General features: G+C 42.1%; 1 protein-coding gene across 6 annotated transcripts in view; it reads right to left on the bottom strand.

Annotated features, from left to right (window-relative positions):
* Positions 1–27,602, bottom strand: part of FHIT (fragile histidine triad diadenosine triphosphatase) — a 1,173,656-nt gene that overhangs the window by 222,055 nt on the left and 923,999 nt on the right. For all 6 annotated transcript variants that reach the window (XM_075073112.1, XM_075073110.1, XM_032781826.2 and 3 more), the window contains 2 exons: positions 11,001–11,146; positions 10,019–10,048 (listed from right to left, as the gene is read on the bottom strand). In XM_075073112.1, coding sequence (XP_074929213.1) covers positions 10,019–10,048; positions 11,001–11,146 — 176 coding nt within the window. The remainder of the gene's footprint in view (positions 1–10,018; positions 10,049–11,000; positions 11,147–27,602) is intronic.

Here is a 27,602-nt window from a genome sequence, read left to right as displayed (position 1 = left end):
TGAGATTCATGACCATAAATCCTGCATAACTCCACTGAAGTGTGTGCAGTGATTTCTGCTCTGCTGCCATAAACTCCAATTTGGACCTCACTGAGGCTTAAGAGAATGCCAGAGCCTCTTATGGTGAATTAAGAATCAGATTTTGTTCTATTTTTCCTCTCTTTTCAAAGGCAGTTCTGTTACACATGATAAGATAACATTTTCCTCCCTCTTCCTCTTGTCCCATCAAGAGCCAGGTGAGCCCTTTTCAATGAATGTTTTATCTGATAAATTTAACCTTGGTTTTGTGTTTGCAAATCACACGCACACAGGGACTTTGTTTTCTACACACTTCTCCACTGTGAGCTAATGTGGTGATGCAGAACATAGACTAAAATATGCACCACTGGGACTGAGCACCATTAAAGGTCAAATCCCAGATGTATTTGTCATTTCAAAAGATCAGAAGATGGCCTAAATGTCTAATCTCTCAAGTGAGAAAACCTGTCTGCCTTACATTTTTTAGCATAAAATTTACTCAAGCAGTACTGGGTTTTTATGGGTTTTTTATGGACAGCCCTTCATCCTCTGCAGTTGATGTAACTTGCATTGAAAAATATGGGGCCAGATTTACTCTTTTATTTATTATATGACTTTATAAGGTAGCCATCACTCTGGTAAATGGATGCCCTTTGTCTGGCTTAAACTGGATCTTTAATATTCCAAAGAAGAAGAGCAAAACACTATGATCCTCTGATGCCACAAGTGACACAGGATGAAGTGGGATCTAGCCAGACAGCTGAGACACCGAAGTTTCACAGCTCAGTCAGCTGCAAATGGCTTTGGGCTAAAAGATGCAACAATTTCTAAAAGTGGCCAAGTTTGTGCTTGCAGGAAGCATCCTTCTGTCTCTCACTTACACGTGTACATAAGTGAGGGAGAGGCTGGTTATGTCCATGAGCCGCTGTGCATCCTTTCTTACCTGTTTTCCCTTTGTACGGGCAGTTCCTTAGAAGGACGAGGGTCCCACCAATTAGGGGAAAATATGGTCACAAAATAACAGCAAAAATCATTAAAGGTTGGAATTTTGGCATGTGGTATTTTGCTATAAAGTGAAACATAATGCTAGGAACAAAGCTAGTCAGAAAAACCTACTAACACTGGATTCTAGCTTTGCAGCACTTGTTTAATAAATGATTTACACCCCATACAGAGTACAGCATAGCGTCAAGTCCAATCGGTGGGTTAAATGGCAACACTTTCATACACAAGACATTGCACGTGTCTCAGAAAGAACGCTGTTCTCACCTGGAACAGAAGGTTGTTTAACACAAACACTGCATTCGCTGAAAAGTGGTGAGAAAAGGTTTAAAAGGTGTTTGGATGACAAGTTAAGAGGTAGCATAACAGAGATGAAGCCAGGAAAGAGCCCTTGTACACTAAGCTCCAGAAAATTAATCAGGCAGTTTTGATGGCTGGACCTTAGACACTGTCTGGGATTCATAGAAGATCTGTCTTTGCAGTACAATGGACTGTTCTGTAGGATCTGCACTCAGTGGGATTTGGCTAGATATACTCATTCACACAGAGACTGGCTTAAACATAGTGCTATAATGAGGAGCAAGTATAATGAACATTGAAATGAAGGGTTCTTTCAAATTAAGGTGCAAGAGCTTGAGTCTGATCTCGGTGACCCTGGTGCAGATCAGGAGTCACTGCTAGAGCTGGATGGGAATTTTTCATTGAAATATTTTTCATCAAAAGATGCTTGCAGGAAGGGACAGGTTTTGACACATATTCATTTTGGGAATTTGACATTTTGGGGGCCTGGGGTCAAAATGACTTTTTGCTTGGAAATTTAAGTTAATTTATAGTAGAAAAGATATTAAAAAGTTCACAATCAAAATGAAACGTTTCAAAATTATCAAAACAAAACATTTGGAATGACCCAATCTGCATTTTTTTTTTCAATTTTTGATTCATGAAAATTGTCAAGATTTTAACTTGTCATCCCAATTCAGGATGGAGAAAAAATGTCAACATCTCGAGAATTCTCACAGGACGGGAAAACCATTTCCCATCCAGCTACAGCAACTCCACTGAGGCAATGGAGTTCCACTAGTATAAATCCAGAGTAGCTGAGAATCTAGCACTGTCTTTGTTTAATAAGGAAGCAAAATCATTTTCCAGATTGCTTGGAGGAGACTGGCATGTTTCTTGCCCAAAGCCTCTTCGGAAAAAAACAAAATGGATAAATATTTAAACTGACTTCCTCAAACTAGGCCTGTAGCTTTCTAGTGCTCTGGATGAAGAAGGGAACCTCATGCCCTTCACGCTGAGGGTAATTATATTTTCAATAAGTAGTGTGTGTCCAGTGCTGCTGGGTGTCCCAGCAGGGACCACGTCCTCACAGGGGCATAGTCTGGCTTGAGTCTAAGAAGTGACTGACTGGCAGCTACGTTACTCATGTACCTGAAGTTGCATAACTTCGATCGATCTCCCACTGTAATGTAGACAAGGCCTCAGCCTCGGTGCAGATGTTCGTTTAGTTGCTGAAGTTCTTGCTGGGTATGGAGTGGTGTTGTGAACTGGGCAGGCACATTTCTGCTGCCAGAAGCAGCAGATGAACCTCACACGGGCTCCAAGTGAAGCGTGTGAAAGCCTTTGGGGGAGCGAGGCCTATGGCGCACCAAGATCATTATTGCTTGTCCGGTCTGTTGGCCTCTCTGCCACTAGTTTCAAGTCTCTGGCTTGTCTGCCACTGGAGCTGCTGGTACAGTGCCAAAAAGCTGGGACAGAGGCTATGGGTGTAGCCAATGGCATTTTATACCAGTTAATATCTGCATGTGAATGTGGATCATTAAGTTGAGTATTTAGGCCCATTCACTAGCAACAACCCTGATATATTCTTTGGGGAGTTTTTTAGGGGATGGGGCTTACAGTTAAACCAAGGAAAAGGGAGACTTTTCTAAGAAAGCAAATAGCCTGGGAAAGAAAGAGCGAGTGCATTCTTAGCAGAGAACGAGAGAGGTTTTCTTTCCATTAGGCTGGCTCAGACAATGCCTTTGTAATTTCCAGTTTACTTTGCCCATTTATAACTATAAATAATTGATTGCACGATTTTTTCTTTTTTTTACTTTACAGGCCAGTCCATGCAGAGCCTATTTCAGGCCTGTCTAGGGATTTATTACCATATTACTCTGCAAGTCAGTCTGGGATCCAATACCATCACATGCTGTAGTGGGAATTCAAAATCACCCAGCCCCATCAGAATTCATTGCAAAAGATACTCTCTCAATGGCTCCTGTCTCCTTACTTTCAGGGAGCCTCGCAACCTGGTATTTTTATATCAGACTTTGTTATCCAAGTCATCATTTCCACTTAGCAGTGCCCCAGCCTTTGGTGTTCTCAGAGTGGTGTCACATCCATCAATCACTGGGGAGTCTCCATGTTCTCAGTACACCTGTGTCTCCTGCAGCCTTCAGACAAAGCATTCTGATTTGACAGATAGTGCAGCCACAATCTCGCCTGTCCTCTCATCAATGTCTGCTGAGTCCTAATTACAGAAAACGACCTGTATTGATTGCATGCACCATGAGAGATGTCTAGCATCTTCTTTCAACTTCCTGCATGTTATGATGATGTATATTACAGTAGTGCCTAAAGAACCCCTTGAAGATCAGTGCCCCATTGTGCTAGTTGCCTGAAGGGCTCACAATCCAATTGAAAACAAAATGCAACAAGTGACCGCGACAAACCGATGGAATGAACAGAGGAAGAGGGTAAAAGAAATGAGATTCTGTGAATACAGTTAAGCATGGGAACAAATTGCCTAGGGAGGTTGTGGAACCTCCATTATTGGAGGTTTTTAAGAGCAGGTTGGACAAACCCCAGTCAGGGATGGTCTAGATAATACTTAGTCCTGCCTTAGTGCAGGGGACTGGACTCAGCGACCTCTCGAGGTCCCTTCCAGTTCCTTCTTTCTCCCATTTCTATTATACATAGGTTAGCTATTGCAAAACTCGATGGTGCAAAATAATTCATTTTAAAAAATAAATTTTAAAAGCCCTAGATCTCTCTGGCTATTTTAACCAAATAGCCATAATTGCTTGGCTGATTTCCTGTTGGCATCCCAGAGACAGGTCTTGAGAAGGGATCTGAAGGAGAAAAAGGCAGTGAATTATTATGGAGGGGCAGAATTATGAAGTTCCTCGAAGGCAAGGACAAGAAGCTTGAATTTAATGTAGTGGAAAATAAGGAGCCAGTGGAGGGCTTCAAAATGAGGGGCGACTAGGTCTGAAATGTCCAACTGGAGCAGCCAATACCTAGAGACACTGCCTCTTTCTGATGCAGCATATTCCTAGCTTTAAACAGATGTCTCATCAAAAACCCCAAACCCAAATGTTGTTTAAAAATGGAAGGAAAGTTATGAGCTGAAAGTAGCCACAGCTGTCCTGAGGCTACTGGATTTGCAGTGCCAATTACAGAGCTGCAGTCTCACATATTCTACAGCAAAGCACCATCAGTGTGGTTTGAAAAGCAATAAGTGAGGCTACTGTACTTTGTCAAACCATTTTTTGCATATCTTACAAGCTTTCAAGAGAGGCAAAGGCAAACAGACCCTTTGGTCTCAAGTCTCAAAGTGTATTTCTATGGTTCAAACCCTGTTTGCTTTTCTTACTTGTTTTTTCACTTGGAATTTTAAATTTGTTTATAACTAAGTACAATGTTTTGCATTTTGCACTTTTCTTCTGAGTCATCCTTGTGTTGCTCTCTATTAAGAGAGCAAAAGATGGTTTTCAACATGTTATTAAACAAGGATTCATATTTGCAGAGAAACTCTGTTGCCACATCAAAGCATTGTGTTTAATAATTTTAAACCTTCTGATACAATCAGTTTGTGATGTGATGTGATGTAATTAATTTGAGTAGTGAAACCCCAAGTCCAGCGCATTAGGCAGATAGGATGAAAATGTTTACAGTAGGCGTAAAATGCTGCACTCTTCACTTCGGGTTAAGATTCCTAAAGAATGCAAACCAGGTGGATTGATTTAGTGCATCATTAAAAAAGCATCTGTGAAAGAAAAACATGCACATCAAAAAATAATGGAGAAGCAATCTTCTCAGTGTAAAATAATTAGTGGAATATGTGACACCCAAACTAAATTTCTGCATACTTACTCACACTGCCAGCATCAGCCTGGCTTTCTTATTTTTTTACATGAACCTGAAACTGGTGAGCTGGCAGGCAGTTGTGAACATTGTTGAGAGGACTGAGATTTTGACACTGTTACAGAATGAGATGTGTGTTAATAGGTGTTTGTGCAACAGACACTTGCTGTGCAATATTATCTTGTCTCTACAGATAAATTAGCTGCATCATACCCCTGCCAGCCTGATTTGTGTAGCCTTTTGAGAGTACAGAATGCCTGGCGTTTCTCAGGATGGCTGCAATCCCACATGAAAGGCCAGGCTCAGGGTTTATTCCCTAGTAAGCTCTCTGCCCACAAAGTCAGGATACTCATTTATTGACTTGGTCTTACAAAGAAGGCTGTAAATTACATAAGGGTAGATTTTCATATGCTGCTTACTTGACATACACTTAAAAGCCCTGTGTTAAGCCACGGAGCTGATTTTCCTGCTCCAGTGCAAAGATTTGGATGGTCCAGGTGCAATACACAGACCTGCCCTGCACTAGAGAAAACTGTGCACAGACTGCAGAAGTAAAAATTCTTTACATGAGAATCTACAAGCAATTTTCCCCCTGTGGAGAGGAAGAAAGAAACAAGGAAAGAACTGCATGTGAATCATGTCCATTAAGGAACGACTGGAAGGCAACTGGACACCACAATGATCGGCACAGTAGAAAAACCTCACCAGAATAAAACAGAAAGGATATAAGTGTACGTGCACAATTCTGAACGACAGTGTCCGCTTCTTTCACACATGACTGGGGAATGGGCTGAACCCACCTCCTGGATGCACAATCAAATCATTGCCCCAGACTTGAGAGTGGATTGTATCTCCCACAAGCCTACTTGGAAGTGGGGGAGGGAAGAGTCAGCCATTCCTGTAGAATTGCCCGTCCATTTCCAGGCCCTTCCTGGAGCCCAAGTTGGCGGTAGAAGGGGGGTCCTGCAAAGAATCTGTGTCAGAGGTCTTAAAACAACACACTGCTCCCTTTTATTCTGCACTCTAGGATTCTGTAGGATTTCCTGGCCAGGCAGATGTGTTGAGTCCTGTTGTCTGACAGCCAGAGTGGGGAGGGGTCAGGAGACCCCTGAGCAAGTAAAGATCATTCATGGGGTCTGGGATGGACTCACTGCTTCTTCCATGGGAAGATCTCTCTCCCACACACACAAACAGGAGTATTTAGAAGTAGCACCATGAAGCTGCCTAGAACTTGCAACTACATGGTCTATATAAGAAAGTGGGTGTACTCACCATCTGAGCAACCTCAACTCTGAGCAGTTGAGCTTAGGTGACAGACACTCATGATCATGAAAGACAGTATTAAATTGAATGAAGCATAACAGACATGGCTGTAACCATCCATATTAACTGCTACAATACCTCTATGTAGACGTATTTGAAGATCTTTGTTCTACTCTGCGACAAGCCACCATTCAAGTGTCCCAGTAGAAAAGAGAAATCCAAAAACAGTGTAAGCAGGGCAGCATAAGGGACAATCTAGCCAGTCATTTGATATCATGGCATTGGCTATCTAGCACTAGGCTCTGCATTGGCACTGCAAAAAACCAGATAGGATATCTGGGTAAAACCTAAACACCTCATGTAAACACCACGGAATCACAGCTGCCATCAACAGATACACTAAAACCAACAGAATCATCTCCTTGACAATCAAGATAACTGTTATATATACGGTATAATGTGCACACACGCGCACACACACACAGAGAACATTTATAATTACAGATGGATCCATAGTGAAGGATAAGCTACAATTTATACTTAAAATAGGATTTGACTTCTTTCTTATGCATGGAAAAGACAGCCTAGCTTCTCCAAAATTACAGCACATCCTCGTGGAGCACAAGAAAGAATTGACGTAACTCAGCTCATTGGTTTATTAGTTGTAAGCATTTTAAAACAGCCCCCTGATAAAAAGATCCTTGTTTCTCACATTTTTTTGCAGACTTCACTAGCAAACAAATAGCTAATTTTTCAGAATGACTCGCTCATGCACTGAAGTAAACTCTACAACATAGGCTACTGATTAATTTGATTGACATGCAACTTTCAGTCTTCTCAAGTGTTCATTGAGGGTGACGCCGTTGTTAAAAGTAGGCAGGCTACAGGCCCCAATCAGGCAGACACTTGTGCAGGTACTTCATTTTAGGTCCATGAGTAGTCTGAGTGTTGCCAGGATTGGAGCCTTAGTGTGAGGGTTGGGATGAGTAACATGATGATAGCAGGCTGGTATGGAACTGGGTGGAAATGTTAATGTAGGACTGCTGAGGCTGGGCTTTTTTCAGTGTTAGTGGCTGTTGGGAGGAATTATACTGGAGCAACTTTAACTTTGTATCTAGCCCGCTAAATCTTTTGCAAGCCTCTTAGGGTACATCTTCCCTGCAGAGTTAGCCCCAGCTATTACTGGGGTGTTCTCCTACTACAAAAAACACCTACCCAAGGTTGGTGGCATTTTCAACCCAGGCTAGCTGGCTAGCCCTGCGGTACGGCGCGACACCTAAGTGCTGCTTTCGCCCGCACACACACTTTGCAGTGGGGATGCAGGACAAACCAAGTGAGTGCAGATAGTCCTCCAATGCTTTCCCACAATTCCCACCATGTGCCCAGAAGAATAGACAAGTTCTCCCACAATTCACTGGGAAAGAATCAGAGGACAGCGTAGCTTATTGTAGCGTTAAGAGCCAGGGGATTGGCCCCAGATGTCCTAGACACACCCGGGGAACACAGCACTAGGGGGACACACTCGGCGAAGTAGGGCTCACACTGGGGAAGGCTAATCTGTCTGCTCAGACCTACGTTGACTCTGCAGCACACACAGCCTTAAGGACCTCAGTGGCAGATGTGCTGTAGAGGGAAGAGAATACATGCTCTGGCCCACTGTCCCTAATTAAAAATGAAATGCAGTGCCTTCCCAAGAATGAATTTGACACCCTTGAGGTGAATTAATAACATTTTCTGTATGGGATTATATAACTGTGCATTTCTTATATATAAATAACCAACACACTACATATTTGATGTAAGATGTGTAAATTATTCATGTATCAAGTAAGTGGCTTCAGACTTCATGATCCCCAGCCACCTGGGAGGAACACAGCTATTAAATTACTCATCTCCACTGCACTATTTTCCTTAAATAAGATGCAGATCATAGTAATCTGAGGTAGGTTCTGAAAGTTCCTAATTCTCTGAACACCATCATCGTTTGCATTTTCAGGTGAGATACATCATCAAAACGATGACAATACACTGTAGCTTTGTCCAGTGATGCCGAAAAGTGGAAAAATGCAACCTGCTAACTTCCTATTTCTGAAAACCCACTCACTCTTTCTGAGTGCAGGAGCTGATCAGTGGGTCATTACACTTGTTAGAAGTGCGGGACGGGGCATTCCATGGGACTGCGTGCCTACATATTTTCACAATTCACTGGCTGGACCCATGCACATACGCTTTGTACAAATAGAAAATTAGGAATATTTACCTGCTTTTTTTCTTGCATCTTTTAAAGCCTAAATATGTATTAGTCACTGTCCTCAATCAAGGAAGATATGCACATTTTTCACTTCTAATTTTGATCATTAGCACTAATGTTTTTCTCACTTTTTAAAATAGCTTCTCAAGGGCCTCTCATGGAAAAGATAATATGTACCTAGTAACAGAAAGAAATATTGTATCTTGCTTCCAAAATCATGTTGGGTTTTAATGTCAAAGCCTCCATTTTTTAAAGAAAACTAGGCTGAAAATAATCATTTTCACCCATCAACATCCTGTTCCCAGTGCAATCTAGCAGCCTAGCATGGGAGCTACAGAATCTGTTTTGTTGCAGCACTGCAGTAAGTTGCGTTTCAGTGCTGTGCATCCCATAAGCTTCTCAGCGGTCTGGAGATTTTCTTATTTCCCCCCTGCTCTCTGTTAGATATTCACAGCAAGCAATAAAAGCAATATCAATGGTAAGGTCAACACGCCAAACTGGAAGTAAGTAAATTGTTTCTATTTGCCATCATTTGGTTGTCAGAGTTACCTTAATCAGTCTAAACAGCTTCAAGACATATAATCTGATTTTACAAAGTGCTAAACCATAACCATATTTTGATCTTCCTTTGATTCCAAGTATAAAAAAATAGCCCTTATTTAATGCTCAGGCATATAATCTAACTACATCTGTGTTTGCATTTGCACGATGGGGGAGTGAAACGTGGCCAGAGAACCATCTTGGATTTTATCTGTTTTATTACTCAAATGGAGAATATAATAGATTTTTTTTTTTTGCACTAGCATGGCTTAAAAATTGTTTTTAAGCTTCGCTGGCTCCTTTAGATTTGAACTTTGCTAACAAGAATGTGATGAGAGAAAGTGTGGATAAAAACCAGTACAGTATGCTTTTCTAATGTACTTCAGTTTAGCTTGTCCTTTCATCAGCCTCAACTCATTCAATCATGAATAGGAAAGGCAAAGAAATTATGAAGGAAAAGGCAATATTTTCACTGTCTAAACAACAACAAAAATGACTTTCCCTCTGTAGCTTTCTATGCATGGAAATAAACAAGGTAGAGCCAATTATCATCTGAGAGCCTCTCTCTGTAAGGACAGAGATGGTATTTTCACAGCTGAAAACTTTTGCCTAGTAAAGAAGAGAAATGTAAACACAGTTCCATGCAAATTCAATCCAAGTATTGACAGGCATAACAGATCCAGAATTTCTCTAATCTTAAGGATAACAAAATGATACTGCAATGTTCTGCAGATGACTAGTTTTGATCTTTTATTAGTTCTCATAATTGTCTCTTGTTAATTTGTATCCTGCATAATAAGCATAAGCACTCACCTTCACAGTTTGCCCAGCTTCAGGACCATCCTGTAAGCAAAAAATAGAAGAATCAGATAAGTGGGGCTAACAAGGATCTCCTGGGGATTCAGAAATATTATCCATTAATAATTTAAATCCAATTTCATTATGTGTTAATTTAAAGTATTCTCCTGGGTCCCATTCAGCACAAAGCATGTGGGACCAGATGCTTTTATGTTTCAGGTCATGATTAAGGGAAAAATAATATGTGAAAAGGAAATAAATACTGGCAGAGTTGTTATTTTTCATGATCTCAGATCCCAGTTTTTAATTGATAGCAATAACGTTCCTGTTATTCATGGACATAAAATACAGAACTGTAAGTGCTGCTTTAAATCACAGCCTGTTTATTTAAATTCTTGTTATGGCAAAAATGGGGTTAACCTCCAGATTTGCTTTAAACAAAAGGATTCATTATTTTGTATATTGACCACTGGCTCAATCGAGTTCAGTGTGTTACCCCAAAGAATACTTCAGGAAATAAACCTACATAACACGCCTAGCAAACTACTGGACAAGGTTGCCTGTGGCGAGAAATTTTGGGCTGCAGGCAATGAGTTTACTCCTTCAATCATGGGCTGTGAATACCCTCATTAAGAGTTGTGCCCTGCAAACACTTTCTACTAGGAGTAGTACTTACTAGAAATCAGTGGATCTTCTCACCGTAGTAAGCACTACACCTGGTGGTGTTTGCAGGGAAAGGCACCATTTTAGCTGTCATTAATTATCCAGACTCTTCTTTGAATCCAGATACAGTATCTGATTGTTAATCTCCATCAGCTGTGAATGCCCCAGGTTATGCTATGCTGAGTAAAGCAGAACTTAACTTCCTTATATTTGTTGAGTATTTACTGCTTCTTTGGTTTGAGCGTCCTCTTGTCGGTGGGTTATGGAACAGGGTAAAAAGCACAATAAAACACTAACAGGAAACAAGGCCTTTGGAGCCAATTAGTTTACAAACCTGAATCGAAATGGTGAGTGAAGTGCCACAGAAATGTTTCTCCACCACATTTCCAACCATTTGTGTTGTTTGAAATAAATCAGCCACTTCTTCAGGATGCAGATCGCGGAAACGCTCCACAAGCCGGAGTGGGCAAACAAGGACATCTGAAGTGGAAGTCGTTAAGGCAGAAGTGCAAATCCAGGTATTCCAGAACAACAATTTGTTCATTTCCCCCCACCATATCCATAGGTGCTCATCCTGAAGTGAATTTCCCCTTTATTATTAAACTTGTCTTGATCTGAGGATGACAACTAAAACAACGGAAAGGTGAAAACAGAGCAATCACATTATGGCTTCCTCAAAACCCTTCTCCGTTACCTCACACATTTGACTTCTGGGCCAACATTTTCACATCTCGGTGTCTAAGGTTAAGCCCCTAAATAGACATTGCAATGTCTTCAGGAAAGTGTCCTGAGCACTCACAGCCTATATCTACTGTAGGCACCTTTTACTAGAGGGGCCTCTGAACTGAACTAGTTGTGTTCCAGTTGGGAAGACCCCGACTACAACTCCCATGATGCCTTGGGGAAGAGAGAGGGACAAGAGATATCCTCTTCAAGGGAATGCAAGGAGAGCATGCTGTGGGCTCCATTTCTGGAGAGGAGCTGAGATTGCTTGATGGAGCTCTGTACTTACAAGGAGCTGCTGCTAAACTGCTTGTAGGAAGCCAGAAGCTGCTGCTGAGAACCTGCTGGTACTTTGACCAAGCAGGGAGCCTCAGAGGCTGTTGGGGGCTTCACTGGAGCCAGGACAGAGACTGTTGCTGTGCCCAGAACTGACTGAGCTGGGCCTGCAGTGATTACGATGACCAGTGAGCTACTGGCTGTTGGTAGAGACCTCACATGATGTTAGGGTGACCAGACAGTAAGTTTGAAAAATCAGGACAGGGGGTGGGGGGGAATAGGAGCCAATATTAGAAAAAGACTCCAAAATCGAGACTGTCCCTATAAAATCGGGACATCCGGTCACCCTGATGTCTTTTGGTGAACCATCATGCAGATATCTGACCCAGGGGATCCCTGTAAGACATCATGCACACCCTATGCCCTCTGCCAGTTATCAACAACTGGTCCCTGGCTCACAGTTGGCATGTAGCACCTCTGAAAATCAGGCTGCATTTCTATAGGTGCCTAGAAATGGATGGGGGGGTAAGTGATTAGTGGTTTGGGCATCCAACCTCAGACAGCTTAAAGGGGTCTGATTTTCAGAGGGTGGGTGGTCAAGCAAAATGGCCTTTCAAACAGGGCACCTAAAACTGCTGGTCACTTTTGAAACTCTTGGGTGTAAAGCCCTAACTTTAGGCATTCATGTTTAAAAATCTGGAACTAAATCAATAATACCATGGTCATTACTTCAGCAACACTGCAGTCGCAACGCACTAGAAATGCTCATCTATTATTAACATTATGTATTTATGTAAGTATAGTTAGTTAATTAGAGCGGTTTCTTTTAAGCCTCAGATCCAGAATGCTGAATACACATTTTTGCTTATTGTACCTCCACTCAGAGCACTTCATGAGTTAGCGGAATGTACCATCAAGTAAACAATGAAAGTGTACTGAGACAATTCACAAAGGTCTTGCTTAGAACACAACTGCCCCACCTATCCTACCACTACATACAATCTAAACAGTACTAGAATTCCTAATTTGGGATCCTGCAAACACTTACTACAAAGAATAAGCATTTCTTAGTGCGAGTACAATTGGGCTCGTCAAAGTAGCGACCACTTAAGGCTTGATGCTCATCTAGTTCTACATCGGTGGCATGCTGTGGATTTCAGTGGAGTTGCTCCTGATTTACACTAGTCTGACTGCAGAATGAGGCCCTTAAATAGCAACTTTAACCCCATGTAAACGTTGATGACCATATGGTATGGTAAGTAAGCAAATTATTTATGCAGCATTAAAATAAGAGCTCTAAGAACGGTTTTGAGAAAATTAAGCTACATGACGTTGTAATACAGAAGTACTGTTTACTGTAATTTTAGTCCTGCAAATGTAATAGGTTTTGGAAAAGATAGTAGTTTTTCCCCGTTTCTGTACCTCAGTTTTGTTTACAGAGTTTAGTCTTTTCAGGACTTTGTTTTTATATATATAAAATCACCTTTAGGAGGAGCTCCCCAAGTTTGAGAACTTCCTACTATCGCCGGTTTAAATGCAAAAAAATTATGTGCAATATACATACACACACCCAGTAGGAGGATTTATCCTTCTATGTGTGTGGAATGGGGACCAGCCCCACTATAGGGCATGCAAGCTCCCTGAACATAAGAACATAAGAATGGCCATACTGGGTCAGACCAAAAGTCCATCTAGCCCAGTATCTGTCTACCGACAGTGGCCAATGCCAGGTGCCCCAGAGGGAGTGAAGCTAACAGGCAATGATCAAGTGATCTCTCTCCTGCCATCCATCTCCATCCTCTGACAAACAGAGGCTAGGAAACAAGTGGCAGTCCCACAGTCTCCTTTTGAGTCTCTGAAATGTCAGTCTGACATTTGCGCAGCCTGCAGCAATGCTGCTCCTCTTCTTCTCCAGCGGGTAGAGGGAGCCTGTAGTCTTGGTCCAACAAACCAGCAAAATCCCAAGAACACAGTCCTTACAACTAACACTTCTGAGCCTTGCGCTGCTCTACAGTTGAGTCCTCCAGTCTGGCTCCCACTCCTCCTATTCACAAACTCCCCTCCCTTCCCTTGAGTTCCCATTACTTTGACTCTTAGAAAGTGACACAGGGTGTGTCCCACCAGGCTGCTTGCCCGCAGTGGAAACTGCCTAATAATTAGCTTCAAATGGCTAATGAGCACAACTAGTGCCCACTACACCAAATTTTTGGATGATTCTGGGCCATCTAGCCGAATCACTTCACCCAGCCCTGGGAAGTCTGTAGGCATACAGACTCCCCAGTCAAAAACAAGAACTGTGTATACCCTCCACATTGTTTCTTCCTTTATTTAGCCCCCTGATCGGTGGGTTACACAGATAATCACTGTATCAATTGTACTGTATACTACTCCTGCTGTAACCAGCAGATACGCTGAAGTTACGAGGCTCACGGAAAGGTTATGTCAGGCTGAGCTTCAAAACCCCAGGCAATATTAGTGACTTCTCATTTCAGATAAGTGCAAAGGACTGTTTACTTACATAAACAAGGACACAATTCATTCACAAAGCTTATCAAAGGGAAATATATTTGCAATTCTGCTTTGAAAAAACGGAAGCTTCCTGGCGGTTCTATTTTGATCACTTTTCAGAATCAGCACGGTGATAGACAATATGCAAGCGGATATCTGCCTAATAGGGACTAGCTTTTTCAAAAGACTTCGTCACCTAGAAGCTCCCGTTGTTCTCAAAGGAACAAGAGAAGTCTAGTGCCAACTGTAGGTGCTAAGCACTTTTGAAAACCTGTTATGTAACAGAATAGCAGAGACATTCACTAATTGTTTTACTATAATTCCTCCTATTAAAATATTTTAAAAAAGAAGAACTACGTAGTGATGTGTGTTTAGCTAGCTGGAATTAGAAAACAGAGAACATTATAAAATTGTCTGGTTTTGAGGGCTTTTGGTTCTAAGATGCTATATCACTACCTTGAGCTAATGCAGCTATAGGGTGTAATAAAGCTCCAATAATTTATCTGCTAGTCGTCCAAGCGTACTGTACAAAGCACCTTCCTAGAGTATGCTATTGGTTGAACTTAGAGCCCAAGGGGAAAGTTGAAAACTTGCTGTGCAGCTCTGATTTCCATAGCAGGAATAAAGGAACAGAAAAACTAATTAATTTTACTCATAAAAAGGAAATTCATGTCAACAGTAAAACAGGAAAAAGGACATTTGTTTAATCTGAGTTCATTTTTCAAAAGGAAAGAAGGCAAGCCTTTGCCCTTAGGACATCTGATACTGAAATAGATAATTATCCTTCTTCTGCGGCACTGCTTTGTTATCATGGGTCAATGAACCATTCATAAATGAAAAATTTCCCTTCACTTACCTCTAGCAAAACTGCTGCTTATATGAAGCTACTTGCCATTTTCTCCTGTTAAAGTTTTTTCCAGTTTCTCCCTCACACAGCTCCTGATTTCCCAGAGCAGTTGTTTGGTCCCCAGCTAGCTTGTGGCGAAGTTCTCTGTAGCGAAATGAGACTCACCAGCACGATGCCTCCTGCTGGTGATCCTGGGAATTAGTTCAACTTCCGCCCGGAGCACTCTCCACAGGCCAGTGGCTCACCTGCCTCAGGTCTCGTGTCCTGCCTGGACCCCGGTGCCCCTTACCCTGGGGTTCTGCCCCTGCAGTACCCCCGCTCTGAGTCCCACCTCCCAGGGGAACCCTCAACCCCCTATCCCCACCTTGCCTCAGTGGCCAGTGCATTCATCATCATGTAGCCTCCACTCCCTGGGACAGACTACAGTCTGTAAACCACTGGCACATCACTGGCAAAGGGGGTTGGAGCAGCTGCCTCTGCCTAACCCCAGGCTGCACCTCTGCAACCTCAGTACCTACTTTGGGCCTTTAACAAGGCCTCAGCCTGGGGAGTTTCCCAGCTCCTCTTGCCTTTCCCCAGCACTGCTCTGCCTCAGGTACCCTGCTCAGCTCCCAGGCAGCCAGGTTCTTCTCTCACCACAGCTAGAGAGAGACTCCTCCAACGTCTGGCCCACAGCCCTCTTATCTAACTGAGCTGGCCATAGCTGTGGCTGCTTTCCCAGTCAGCCTAGCTTCTTTTAACCCCCTTGTTCTCCAGGAGTGGGGCAGCCTCACACATAAAGTGCTGACTAACTATAGTTTCTACAACAATGGAGGTACATGTATTACTTGCCACATGGCTCCATTGTGCAAAAGAAAGGCCCAAACTGGCTCAGGCCAGCTTGTGTTTTTATAACGTGAAGCACAAGTGAAGACAGATGTAATGGGTGGTACGCTGGACTGTGACAGAGGTGACCTGCATTCTATTCTTAGCTCTGCCACTGACTGGCTCTTGGCAAGGCAAGACATTTCATCATTCGTTCTGTTCTTCCCTTTCCCCTCCCACATTTTACCGGGTCTTGTCTACTTAGACTGTATTAGCTCTTTGCAGCAGGGACTGTCTCGTATTAGAGCTGATTGGGATTTTTTTGTGGAACTGTTTTTTCACTGAAAAGATGATTTGCCAGGACAAAATCAGTTCACAAAACAGGTTCAGTTTCAGCGAACCTCCTGACTTGCTTTTTTGGAAAAAAGTTTTAAATAGCTGGGTAGGGCTTGGATGGTTTTTAAATTAAAAGCTTTGGGTTTTTTGAGTCAAAACAACTTTTTATTTTTAGTAAATATAGGGTAAAAAAGTCAAAGTCAAGATTAAAACATTTCAAAATGATTGAAACCAAATACTGATTGATCGAAATTTTTCTCGGTTTGTGAGTTCGCAAATGTTTTTGCAATTTTGACTTTCTGGCCTGCTTAGTGACAGAACAAATTCTGAAAACTCACAAATTTTCACAGTATGGGAAAATGGTTTTCTAGCCAGCTCTATTAAGTGTTTATTCAATGAAGCCCTGAACTCAGCTGGGACATGGAGGTGCTACTACAGTAGAAATTAATATAATAATATAAACTGTGACATTCTATTCAGGGACTTTTCCCCTTCCACTCACCCTTTTCAGTTACTGAGACTTCTTAACAAGCTAAAATACATTTTAACCTCATTTTTGGCTGTGTAAATGATAAATAATTCAAAGACACACTCACAGATTGGAGTGTCTCCACTGAAACTTTCCATCATTTCAAAAATAATTCTGTGATAACTACAAAGAATAATGATGGAAATGGTGAATCAGAGGTAAAAGAACATGAGAATGTAATTAGGACAAGATTATAATTAGGACAAGGTATCAAGCGGAGTGCCCCAAGGGTCTGTCCTGGGGCCGGTTTTGTTCAACATCTTCATTAATGATCTGGATGATGGGATGGATTACACCCTCAGTAAATTCACAGATGACACTAAGCTGCGGGGAGAGGTAGATATGCTGTAGTGTAGGGATAGGGTCCATAGTGACCTAGACAAATTGGAGGATTGGGCCAAAAGAAATCTGATGAGGTTCAACCAGGACAAGTGCAAAGTCCTGCACTTAGGATGGAAGAATCCCATGCACCGCTACAAGCTGGGGACTGACTGGCTAAGCGGCAGTTCTGCAGAAAAACACCCGGGGATTACAGTGGACGAGAAGCTGGATATGAGTCAACAGTGTGCCCTTGTTGCCAAGAAAGCTAACAACATTTTGGGCTGCATTAATAGGAGCACTGCCAGCAGATCGAAGGAAGCGACTATTCCCCTCTGTTCAGTACTGGTGAGGCCACACCTGGAGTATTGCATCCAGTTTTGGGCCCCCCACTATAGAAAGAATGTGGACAAATTGGAGAGAGTCCAATGGAAGGCAACAAAAATGATTAGGGGTCTGGGGTACATGACTTATGAGGATAGGCTGAGGGAACTGGGATTATTTAGTCTGCAGAAGAAAAGAGTGAAGGGGGATTTGATGGTGGCCTTTAACTACCTGAAGGGGGGTTCCAAAGAGGATGAAGCTCAGCTGTTCTCAGCAGTGGCATATAACAGAAGAAGAAGCAATGGTCTCAAGTTGCAGTGGGGGAGGTCTAGGTTGGATATTAGGAAACACTATTTCACTATGAGGCTGGTGAAGCACTAGAATGGGTTACCTAAGGAGGTGGTGGAATCTCCTTCCTTAGAGGTTTTTAAGGCCCAGCTTGACAAAGCCCTGGTTGGGATGATTTAGTTGGTGTTGGTCCTGCTTTGAGCAGGGGGTTGGACTAGATGACCTCCTGAGGTCCCTTCCAACCCTGATATTCTATGATTGAAGTATGTATATATAAAAAGGCAAATGCCAAAATGAATCCATTATGAGATGTCGCCATTAAAAAAAACCCACAACTTTACGTAAGAGTAGGACAGTTTAAAACTATCTTTTGCTCAAATTCTTATCTGGGCAAACCTATTTCCCTCGAGTTTCCCCTGGAGTTTAAAATTAGATAAAGTATTCCTCACTTCCTGTTGTAATCCATTGCATAGAATTGCTGTCTGCTGTTAAAAAGCTTCACCCCAGTGTCGTTCAATGATGGGTGAAGTGACTATCTCCTAAATAGTGAAGGACTGTAAAGAGCATTGGGATCCTTTTGGATCAAATAAGCTTAAATCATCCTTCAATTATCATAGTGTCTAAGCACATTCTTCAGACATATTTTTAAATCCTGCAGAGTTGTTCATGCATCCCTCTGCAAAAGAATGTGGATTCATTTTAAATTTACTAGATAAGGCAACTTCACATAAAAGAAGAAAGGTGCATTGCACCTCTCAGAAATGTAACAAGACACCATTTACATTTTTGTAGTGATTGTTCTACTGTAGAACATGTTTGAACTCTCATATTTCCATTTTCTAAGCACCGGAATCAATAATTTCATGATTTCTTTATTCATTGTAAATTGCCATTGAATAAGTAATGTTGTATTTTTAAGCTTTGATGTGCGCAGCTACATATTTCCTTCAAATTCTTCTGAGTCAGTCCATGCCATTAAAGTAGAATACATGCAATTTAATAAGCTAACTTCTTTGTTCTAAGGAGTAAGCCAGCTTGTTAGACTTTATTGTAACTTACAACGGTATGGTCCTCCATGTAAATCCGGTAGAGGTCTCTCAAAGGCCATTTCTTCTCTCTAACACATGTGGCTATATTGTATGTGCTTGTATTGATTTAGTAAATAAAATGGGAATCGCTACACTTTCCAGAAACTACAAACACCCCCCCTTTTATTACTCTACTGGTCTCCAGTTCTATGCCATAGGAGTGGAGCGGTAGTGAAGCAGACCCAGTATTCACAAACTAATGTCACTGAGAAGCATTTCCTTCAAAGTGAACATTTGCCAGAAGACGTCCCATGCTCACATAACTTTGTTTTGAAAGGCTTTTGAAATGCTGCTTATTGATCAATCGATTGCAAACCAGCACAGCCATGCATAGAGTGGTTAAGGCCCTGGACTGAAACTCAGGAGATCTGGGTGCAGTTCCCAGCTCTCCCAGACAGACTCCCTGCATTACTTTTCTCTTTTAAGATGCGGAACATTGGCATTTAACAGTTACATCATTTTTCTTTAAAACCCTATATAAGACAGCAACGACAGCCTCCTGTGTAAGCCAGCTCCTGTCTGTTCTGCCCAGGACAGTACAGAACCCCATCTTCCAACATCAAGGGTAGCCTTTGGTCTCTGCAACTATACTCTCACCCTTAGACAAGGATAGCTATCCCACAACCTCCCTTCAGATCCTGGCTAAGTCACTTCACTCATCGGTGCCTCATATCCAGTCTGATATATCCTTCCTTTCTCCCACTGATGGTTTATTTAGCTTTTAAGCTATTTGTAGCAAGGGCTATCTCTCAGCACGTGTACTGAGCAGACCTGGCACAATGGGACACTAATATTGCTTGGGGAATGCAGGCACTGCTGTAACGCCAAATATAACAAGTGATACATACGAATTTGATTCTATTTTGCCATGTGTGAGTGTAAATCCCCAACATGTGCATGGATATTTGGGAACATGCATGCAGAGTACAGTGATCACTATTAAAAACAGATCATGGTGTGATAGACCCAGGCCAGTTGGGAACAGCAGAGTAGTAGAAGGCAGATATCCTGGCCACTGGATAAGCAGTTTTCTGTTCCCTGGCTGACCAGAGCAGGGGCTGCTCCAGGCTAATGAGAACACCTGACTCCAATTAACGTGCTAAGAGTCAGGTGAGACTGTTAAGCACCTGACTCTAATTAAGACCCCTCTGATGTTATAAAAGGGCTCACTCCAGTCAGGCCAGAGGGAGCCAGAGGAGAGGAAGTGGGAGCAAGAGGCATGCAAGAAGCTGAGAGTGAGTAGGCATACTGCTGGAGGACTGAGAAGTACAAGTGTTATCAGACATCAGTAGGAAGGTCGTGTGATGAGGTTAAAAAAGGTGTTGGGAGGGCGCCATGGGGAAATAGCCCAGGGAGTTGTAGCTGTTGCACAGCTGTACCAAGAGGCACTCTAGACAGCTGCAGTTCACAGGGCCAGTGCCATAACAAGGGCGAGGTGAGTGAAGCACTTGCCTCAGGCGTGCAAAGCGGAGGGGTGCAGCTCCACCACGATCGGCGGTGCTCCGGCAGCAGCTCTATTGTTGTCGCTTCTTCAGCAGCAATTCAGCAGCGGGTCCCTGAGTCCCTCTTGGAGGGAAGGACCTGCCACCGCCGCTTCATTCATTATTCAGCGGCAATAATGTCTGAGAGGGACTCAGGGACCCACTGCCAAATTGCTGCCACTGCTTCATTCATTATTCGGCGGCAATAATGTCTGAGAGGGACTCAGGGACCCAATGCCGAATTGCTGCCGCCACTTCATTCATTCTTCGGCAGCGGTCCCTGAGTCCCTCTCAGACAGTATTTCCTCCAAATAATGAATGAAATGGTGGTGGCAGGTCCCGCTGCCAAATTGTCACTGAAGAGCCTGGAGCCTGCCCTCGCCTTCGGTGCAAGAATTCCTTGTTATGGCTCTGCACAGGGCCCTGGGCTGGAACCCAGCCCATCTCCTGATCAAACCTCCCATCTCCTGATCAAACACAGGAGGAATTGAACTGGACTGTGGCTTCTACCAGAGGGGAAGGTCTCTGGGCTGTTTCCTGCCCCACAGAGTGAATCTGTGAGGCAAGCAAATCTGCCAATAAGCGCAGGACCCACCAAGGTAGAGGAGGAACTTTGTCACAATGGTTATTTCCTGTTTTGTTCTGTAGGGGGGAAATCTAATCTCAGCTACCACTGATCTGTAACTGTTGATAGATAAATCAGACATTTAGATGTTGACAATTACAGGTGGAAGTTTTCACTCTACAAGTGTGCATGAAATTTTGGGCTGGAAATCAGAGCCAGTCACACTTTTAATTCTCTTCATTTGACATTGGAATTTGAAGCCCAAATTATTAGAATTGCACATCTGGGGCTTACTGCAAACTCTAGTGAAGTCAATGGGGCATGGGCTTTGGATCAGACCCTCGGTTTCCTGATGTACTCAGTGAAAATTCCTACACAAATGACTAGCTTGACATCTAAACTGTCCATTAAGCATGCAAAAGTGCAGGCATTTCTGTATGTGCTGCTGTAAAAATATGTGCTGATATATAATTTTAATGAGAAAATGTTAGAATATTCTCTGATAAAATCAAAGGGGTGAAAATCCCACTTCTGAAAAACTTTAGACTTGGAATGGGCTATTTATTTGTGTTATACAGCACATTCTGCATTTTGGTGTCTGTTCTGTTTTTTCAATCTGAGCTTCAACCAAAGCTTTATAAAGACAAAAATGAAATATTTTCTAGGTAGTGACATCCAGACAGTAAGGAACATGTATCTCTAACGAGGGGGCAATGCACTAACAATTTAGTTCTACAAATTACTTGATGTTTAAAAGAAGAAGAGACCCCACAGCTTTTTGGTCTTTTACAAATGAAACGGAAACATTACTTGCCTTTGTACAATACCTGCAGTGTAGCTCTTTTAAATCACCTGTGTTTGATTGATACCATCTCTATTAATATTGCCTTAATAGTTTGCTTCCAAAAGCTTCATTTTGATGGAGAAGAAAAATCAGGTACCTACACAGACTGAATACTCTGATATTTCTTCATGTATTTCATGAGCCTTTGTTAACATCTTACAAGAGAGTGTTTGTTAATTTGCACTCCTGTCTCTGATGATCCCTTACGGCTGAATGTATATCACCCATTTACAAAATGACTCTCAGCAAGAAATCTCTTGTCTTTGAGATTAAGGCCTGGCTCATCTTACGTCTTATAGCTCCTTATTGTTGTATGAATAGCAGGATTAATACTTCATTCCGCACATGCAGATTGCACAACCCTTTATGATACTAGCTGCAGGTATGGCTACAATATCTTTCTAATGGGAGGAAATACACAAGAGATATGCAGAGATGAGCCCCAGTGGGTGTGAGACTTTCAACTTCGTACTAGTGGGTTTGACCCTACCTGGGGAGTGAATGAGGTCTGTTAGCATGGCTGGCTGAAGGCAGAACTGCGAGTTACATGGTGATGTAGTGAATCCGTTTATTTTATAAGTCAGTATGAAAATAAAATAATCTTTCAGACCACGTATGTGACGTCTGATGAGAATGAACACGTAGCACGGACAAGAAACTAGTCTTTTCTTCAAGTGCTATACTGTATGATCTTGGATTGTGTGGTTTAGAGCACATGGAATCTAGTGAGCTTTCAAGAATTAGAAGTACCCAACATCTTATTCTTGGAATTCAGCTGGAGCACTGTGGCTAGGGGCAGACCATTTCTCCTGGCTTGTAAACATGACTTCTCCTAAAACCTTTATCCTAATAAAAAAGAATCCCAGATCTCAAAGAAAGTGGGAGAATGCAGAGCTAACAAACCAATACTGTCAGAAAACAACTGCTGGTCATTTATGTTTTCTCCACCCCTGCATAGGTCCCCACTCTTGCTGGTGCTCTGCACTGGGGTGGATTTCATTCAGTAAAGACAGATGCAGATTTGCAGAGGCTGCTGGAAAAAAGAGTGAAGATCTAGGCAGGAATATATAGTGCTAGAGGAATATTCTTTGGGGGTGGTGGGATGGCTTGTATGCCTGGATTTTCAATGCATGTAGGAAAAACTGGAGTTAGGTTATTTAGAAAACAATTTTTAAAGCTTATTAATTTGTGGGAAAATATATCTGAGAACTGTAAAATTTATATCCTGGCATGCCAACAGAAATGACTCGTAATAGAAACTGAAAAATTGCTTCAGATTATTCAGCCACACACAATGTATGTTTCTGTACCTAATCTACTCTGCCACTTCTTGGTGTTCATAAAAAAATCATTAAAGATAAATCAAATTATCTGAACATCGTCCATCTTGATAAGGCAGCTTTGTACATGTTTACATGAATACAGAGGGCCAGACTTAAGCAGTAAAACTGAGAATTAGCAGTTGCAGTGGAACAAAAGGAAATCAATATAAATCTGACAGATCAGTGTGCACTGCTATAATAAGAACAAAGCTTTAAACCTAAATGGCTGCTTTTGACAGCTGTTGTTCAATCTATTATTTACTATAACCAATCTTCTAACCCCATTGAAGCTGCTTAAAATAATTCTTAATGCCACTGCAACACCTCCAAAACATGGACAACAATTTTTTTTGTTTTTGTTTTGTTTTGTTTTTGCTGAAAACTCCACGTATTTGATTTAAATATAGAAGTTGTACAATCTGAATCATAGTAGATGGCGTCAAAATAATCTGTTACTCACAACATAGTGATTCCAGTGACTGGAAATGGAAATATAATGCTGGAAAAGCTAGATGCTCTACCGTCATCTTTTCCTCATTTCCACTCATGCCTTCCTTCCTCTAATACACTAGGTAAATGGCTTCAGACTATGCGGACCATGTCAATAAGAGCCTGACTTGCCCACCCTTGCTCATGGTGAGCAGTACTTCATTTCAGGAGTGGCTCATTAGACTAGATAGTCACTTCAGGTGCAGCCCTAAGCAGTGGCAAGGACATAAGATGCACCAACCCAGGGTGCACTGTGCCTCAGAGACACATTTCTGTCCCACAAGTCTTCTCCTGCTCCAGGGTGTAGTAATTTACTGCAAGCTTAACCCAGCAGTGCTAAAAATATGATTTTGACAGCTATATAGTACCTTGTATCCTTGAGGGACCCAAAGCTACATCTCTCTATATACACATGTACTCTCTATGCATAGCTCTGCGTACATACAAACTACATACATTTGCTATGACTGAAACGCAGCCATCTCTGGGGTAGAAAGTAGAAACCAACAAGTATGTAGGATACAAGTGTGGGAGGGGATATCTTGAATAGAACACGGGGGTATGAAGAGTACCATAGGATCTAACATGTCTACGCAGAGCAGCCAGCAGCTCTGTCTTAATGTCTCATCCAAACGACCTGCACCACAGGAAACTGCACTGAATTCAGTTTATTAGCTATGCCCTGGTGATACCTGCACATGACATTGAGGGACTCATTTCAAACCTGGGGCTTGGGCTCACCATTCAGCCCCTCCAGCTGGAAATTCCAATCACTTGTCAGCAAAGGTTTCAGAATACAGTTTTCATTACATTTCGAGGGAATTGCTGTATAGAGAACTGGGTTAATCCACTCTATTTTTGTATTGTCTCCTACATTTCAGAAAGTGTAACAATTAATTATGAAATATTAGGGCAGTGAAAAATATATTTTCTTCAGATTTACTGGATACCAGATTTCAGGCATTAAACTTAATTGGATGCCAGTTTTAGCTTGATAGTAACAAATCATGTCATTTGTGGGAAAGACAGTTCCATAAGCCAGTATATAGACAACCAGTGTTGTCTACCTTCTATGTGGCATTTGATCTTTCTCCACAGCTCTGACCCTATGATGGAAAAACCTCTGGGTAAATCAGTCTATATAGATCAGCCTGGGCAACTTGCCCGAACTCTGCAGAAGTAGGTGGCTTTGAAAACATAGGGTTTCATAGCTTTGTTTTAGTTTTTTTAAGGGGTCTTCCTCATTAGACAATTTAGTTCCTCCCTCCTGCTTTGTCTTCTCCGGAGTTCAGGTTTTAGAGGAGACTCTGCTGGATCTGTGATTGAGGCTGGTTCACCCAGTTCCCGCTAGTGACAGGAATGAGTGGGAGCTCCACCAAGAGGAGGACATTCAGGGCTCTGACGGGTGGTTTGTGAAGCACCATAATAGATAGCTATCCTTTTTATGTGCAGTTTGTTAACTCTGCAATACTGAACAGTTAGTAACTCTGAGGACAGCAAGCATCTAACCATCTGTATTTTCCTTTGGTGTCAGACCAGTGGAGCAGCAGCCTGAGGAATATCATACAAGCTCAATTATCAGAGTATCACAGTAAGTTTGGATAATCACGGTTTCAGATGATGATGGTAATTTTGAAAGTAATTGGTAGATAATGAGGGACATGATCCTGTTTAGATAACAGGAAGTTTCAGAAAACAGAGGTGGGATAAATGAGGTTGTACTATAGTGAGTGCATTTGTTCACAGGTATTAAACTAGGGAAGGACTTTCAGAAGTGTTTAATGGAGTAAGGCACCCAACTCCCCTTAATTTTGCAATGGCAGCTGAGCACCATAGGTGTCTGAAAATCCTCCTGCTAAAACCTTGGGGAATGATCCAACTGCTATGAAAGATTGTTAGCTAAAAGGAGCACATGGTGAACCCACTATAGGCACTATACCCACTGATGTCATTCCACTGACCCCACGAACTCTTGCAATTGCAAATTCCAGTGACACAGACATTGGCCCAGTGTTTACTGTATGGGCTAATATACTGTTCTAATGCTCAACACAGCTTGAAAACAGGGACACGTAGCTGAAACAAATGATCCACAAGAAAAAAAGCAAAGGAGTTCACTGTCATTTTTCCAGACGCTGTTTCTTCTCTCCCTCTTATGAGAATCTTTAGAAAACAAGCTTAACACCTTTCATTTTAGCATTAAAATGGCAGAGGAGATCGAAAGTAGTTGTCCATGGTGCTGAAAGGCTAGAGACTGAGCCCCAAGACGCAGGAGAGATGGAAGGCAGCCCTTACCCAGTCTATAGCTGTAGGGGCAGAAATGGGAAGTAAGTGAAATGTAATTTGGGACTGATAGAGATACTTGAGGATCATGAGGAAAGGAGCAAATTCTGCAGCCTATGTACCTGGAGATTAAGATAACTACTTAGACAATCTAGTGAATCAGCTTTCACTTCACTGCAGAACGGGGGGTGCGAGGGGGATGAGAAGTGCTGAAGATTCCACATGGTGGAGTTCAGAAACGTGCTACCATGCCAATAAGCTAAATTATTTAAAGCCATTCTACTGTGAATATCTTATTTTGACAATATATTTCATACCCAATTTAACATAAAACCTTGATATTTAAGACAATGTTCAGGACGTAACTCCACATATGATATAGTGTAGGGCTCCCAGAGATACATTTTCATGTACCTGCCAGAGGTAACCAAGACATAACTAAACATAAGTCCCATTTAAGAATCAGAGAATTGCATGATTAGTGAGGAACATGTTTCTAATGCCTTGCAGACTGCATTTAATCACATTCCCTGTATTAATATAAAATAAAACCCAAACACAGATGCTAAAATAATATTGACTATTTGTCCAAGTCTTTGAAAACTGTTGAGAAGGGGGAAATCAGAATTCAGGTCTCACTTTTTCTTTTATATAGCTCATAAGCCATTTAGGGTATGGACAATGGGGTTCTGATCCCTGTTTGAGCTTGTTAGGCATTACCCTATTATTATTGTTAATTCTCAACTCTTCTTATTGTGCCAAGGCATTTCAGCATGTATAGTACATAAATCCATAAACTCTAAGACTCCTGCAATACTCTGGCGTAAGAGGATGAAGCAAAGACAAGCTGCAGTTAAACTCTGAGTAACTTTATTTGTATGTGTGTCATCTGAAATTATTATTTTACCATGATTTTCTGTTTTATTATTTCCTTTTTGTGGCTTTGGAACAAAGACAGTATCAAGACTTTCTCAGACACAGTCACTGAAATGATAATGGCCTTTCCACTGAAATCAACAGAGACCTAATCTGTAAATCAAGTTAGACTAGCAGGGCTGAGGAGGAACCAGTGCTCTTCATCATGTCATTACATAGGCCTATCTGCCATTTCTTGTGGGTTACTAAAAGAAGACGCTGTGCAGGACTCTTTACATAATATGGGAGTTTCTAATGCACAGATTACTGGTTTAATGGGGTTTTATCCTGTCATCATGTGCCAGGGGATCCCTTAAGCCCTGCTTTCCTGACATGATGTATTATGATGGCTCTTTTCTATTATCACAGTCTGTCATTTAAATGGGGATTTGCATATTAAGAGCCAGATTGTGCCCAGCCCCCCGCATGGCAGTGCAAATGGAAGGGGAGGGAAGGAGGTTTCTTCTTTCCTCTTTCCTTTGGGTACCACCATGCAGAGGCCAACCACAAGGAGAGCCCTCGCTTCCAAGAAAGTCAGCCCCAACCTGTGCACAGCAACAGCATCGCTGTGCCCTTTTAAACCTAATTTGAGGCCCCTAGAGTATTATTTCAAAACATAAGGGGGAGTTAAGAGGTGAACTGTTGGCTTTCTGCACAGGGAGTAATTTCATCCAGGAAGCCTTGTGTCACTACTAACTTCTAATGAACGAAGGGGACAGGACTTTGGTCCTGCCCCACTGCCCTGTGCAGAGGCTAGTCCTACCAGTTGGGGGCAGACAGAAGTTGAAGCTGCCCCTCCTCTTTAGGGGCAGACCCAGTGATTTCCCTACACCCCCCTCGGGGGGGGTGTACATCCCCCCTGAATTTCCCCAACACCCACCTCAGTTTTGTGAGCTAGTTACATACCAATTTAGTGACTGTTTGGAAATCTGAATTTAAACTGAAACATTAATACACACTTTAAAAGCTTATACAGTGTATGATAAAATATGTGTA

The sequence above is a fragment of the Chelonoidis abingdonii genome, chromosome 17 (genome assembly GCF_003597395.2).
Source record: "Chelonoidis abingdonii isolate Lonesome George chromosome 17, CheloAbing_2.0, whole genome shotgun sequence".
NCBI classification, from domain to species: domain Eukaryota; kingdom Metazoa; phylum Chordata; order Testudines; family Testudinidae; genus Chelonoidis; species Chelonoidis abingdonii.
Note: the sequence above shows the minus strand (reverse complement) of the source record. Positions and strands in the feature narration are given on the sequence as shown.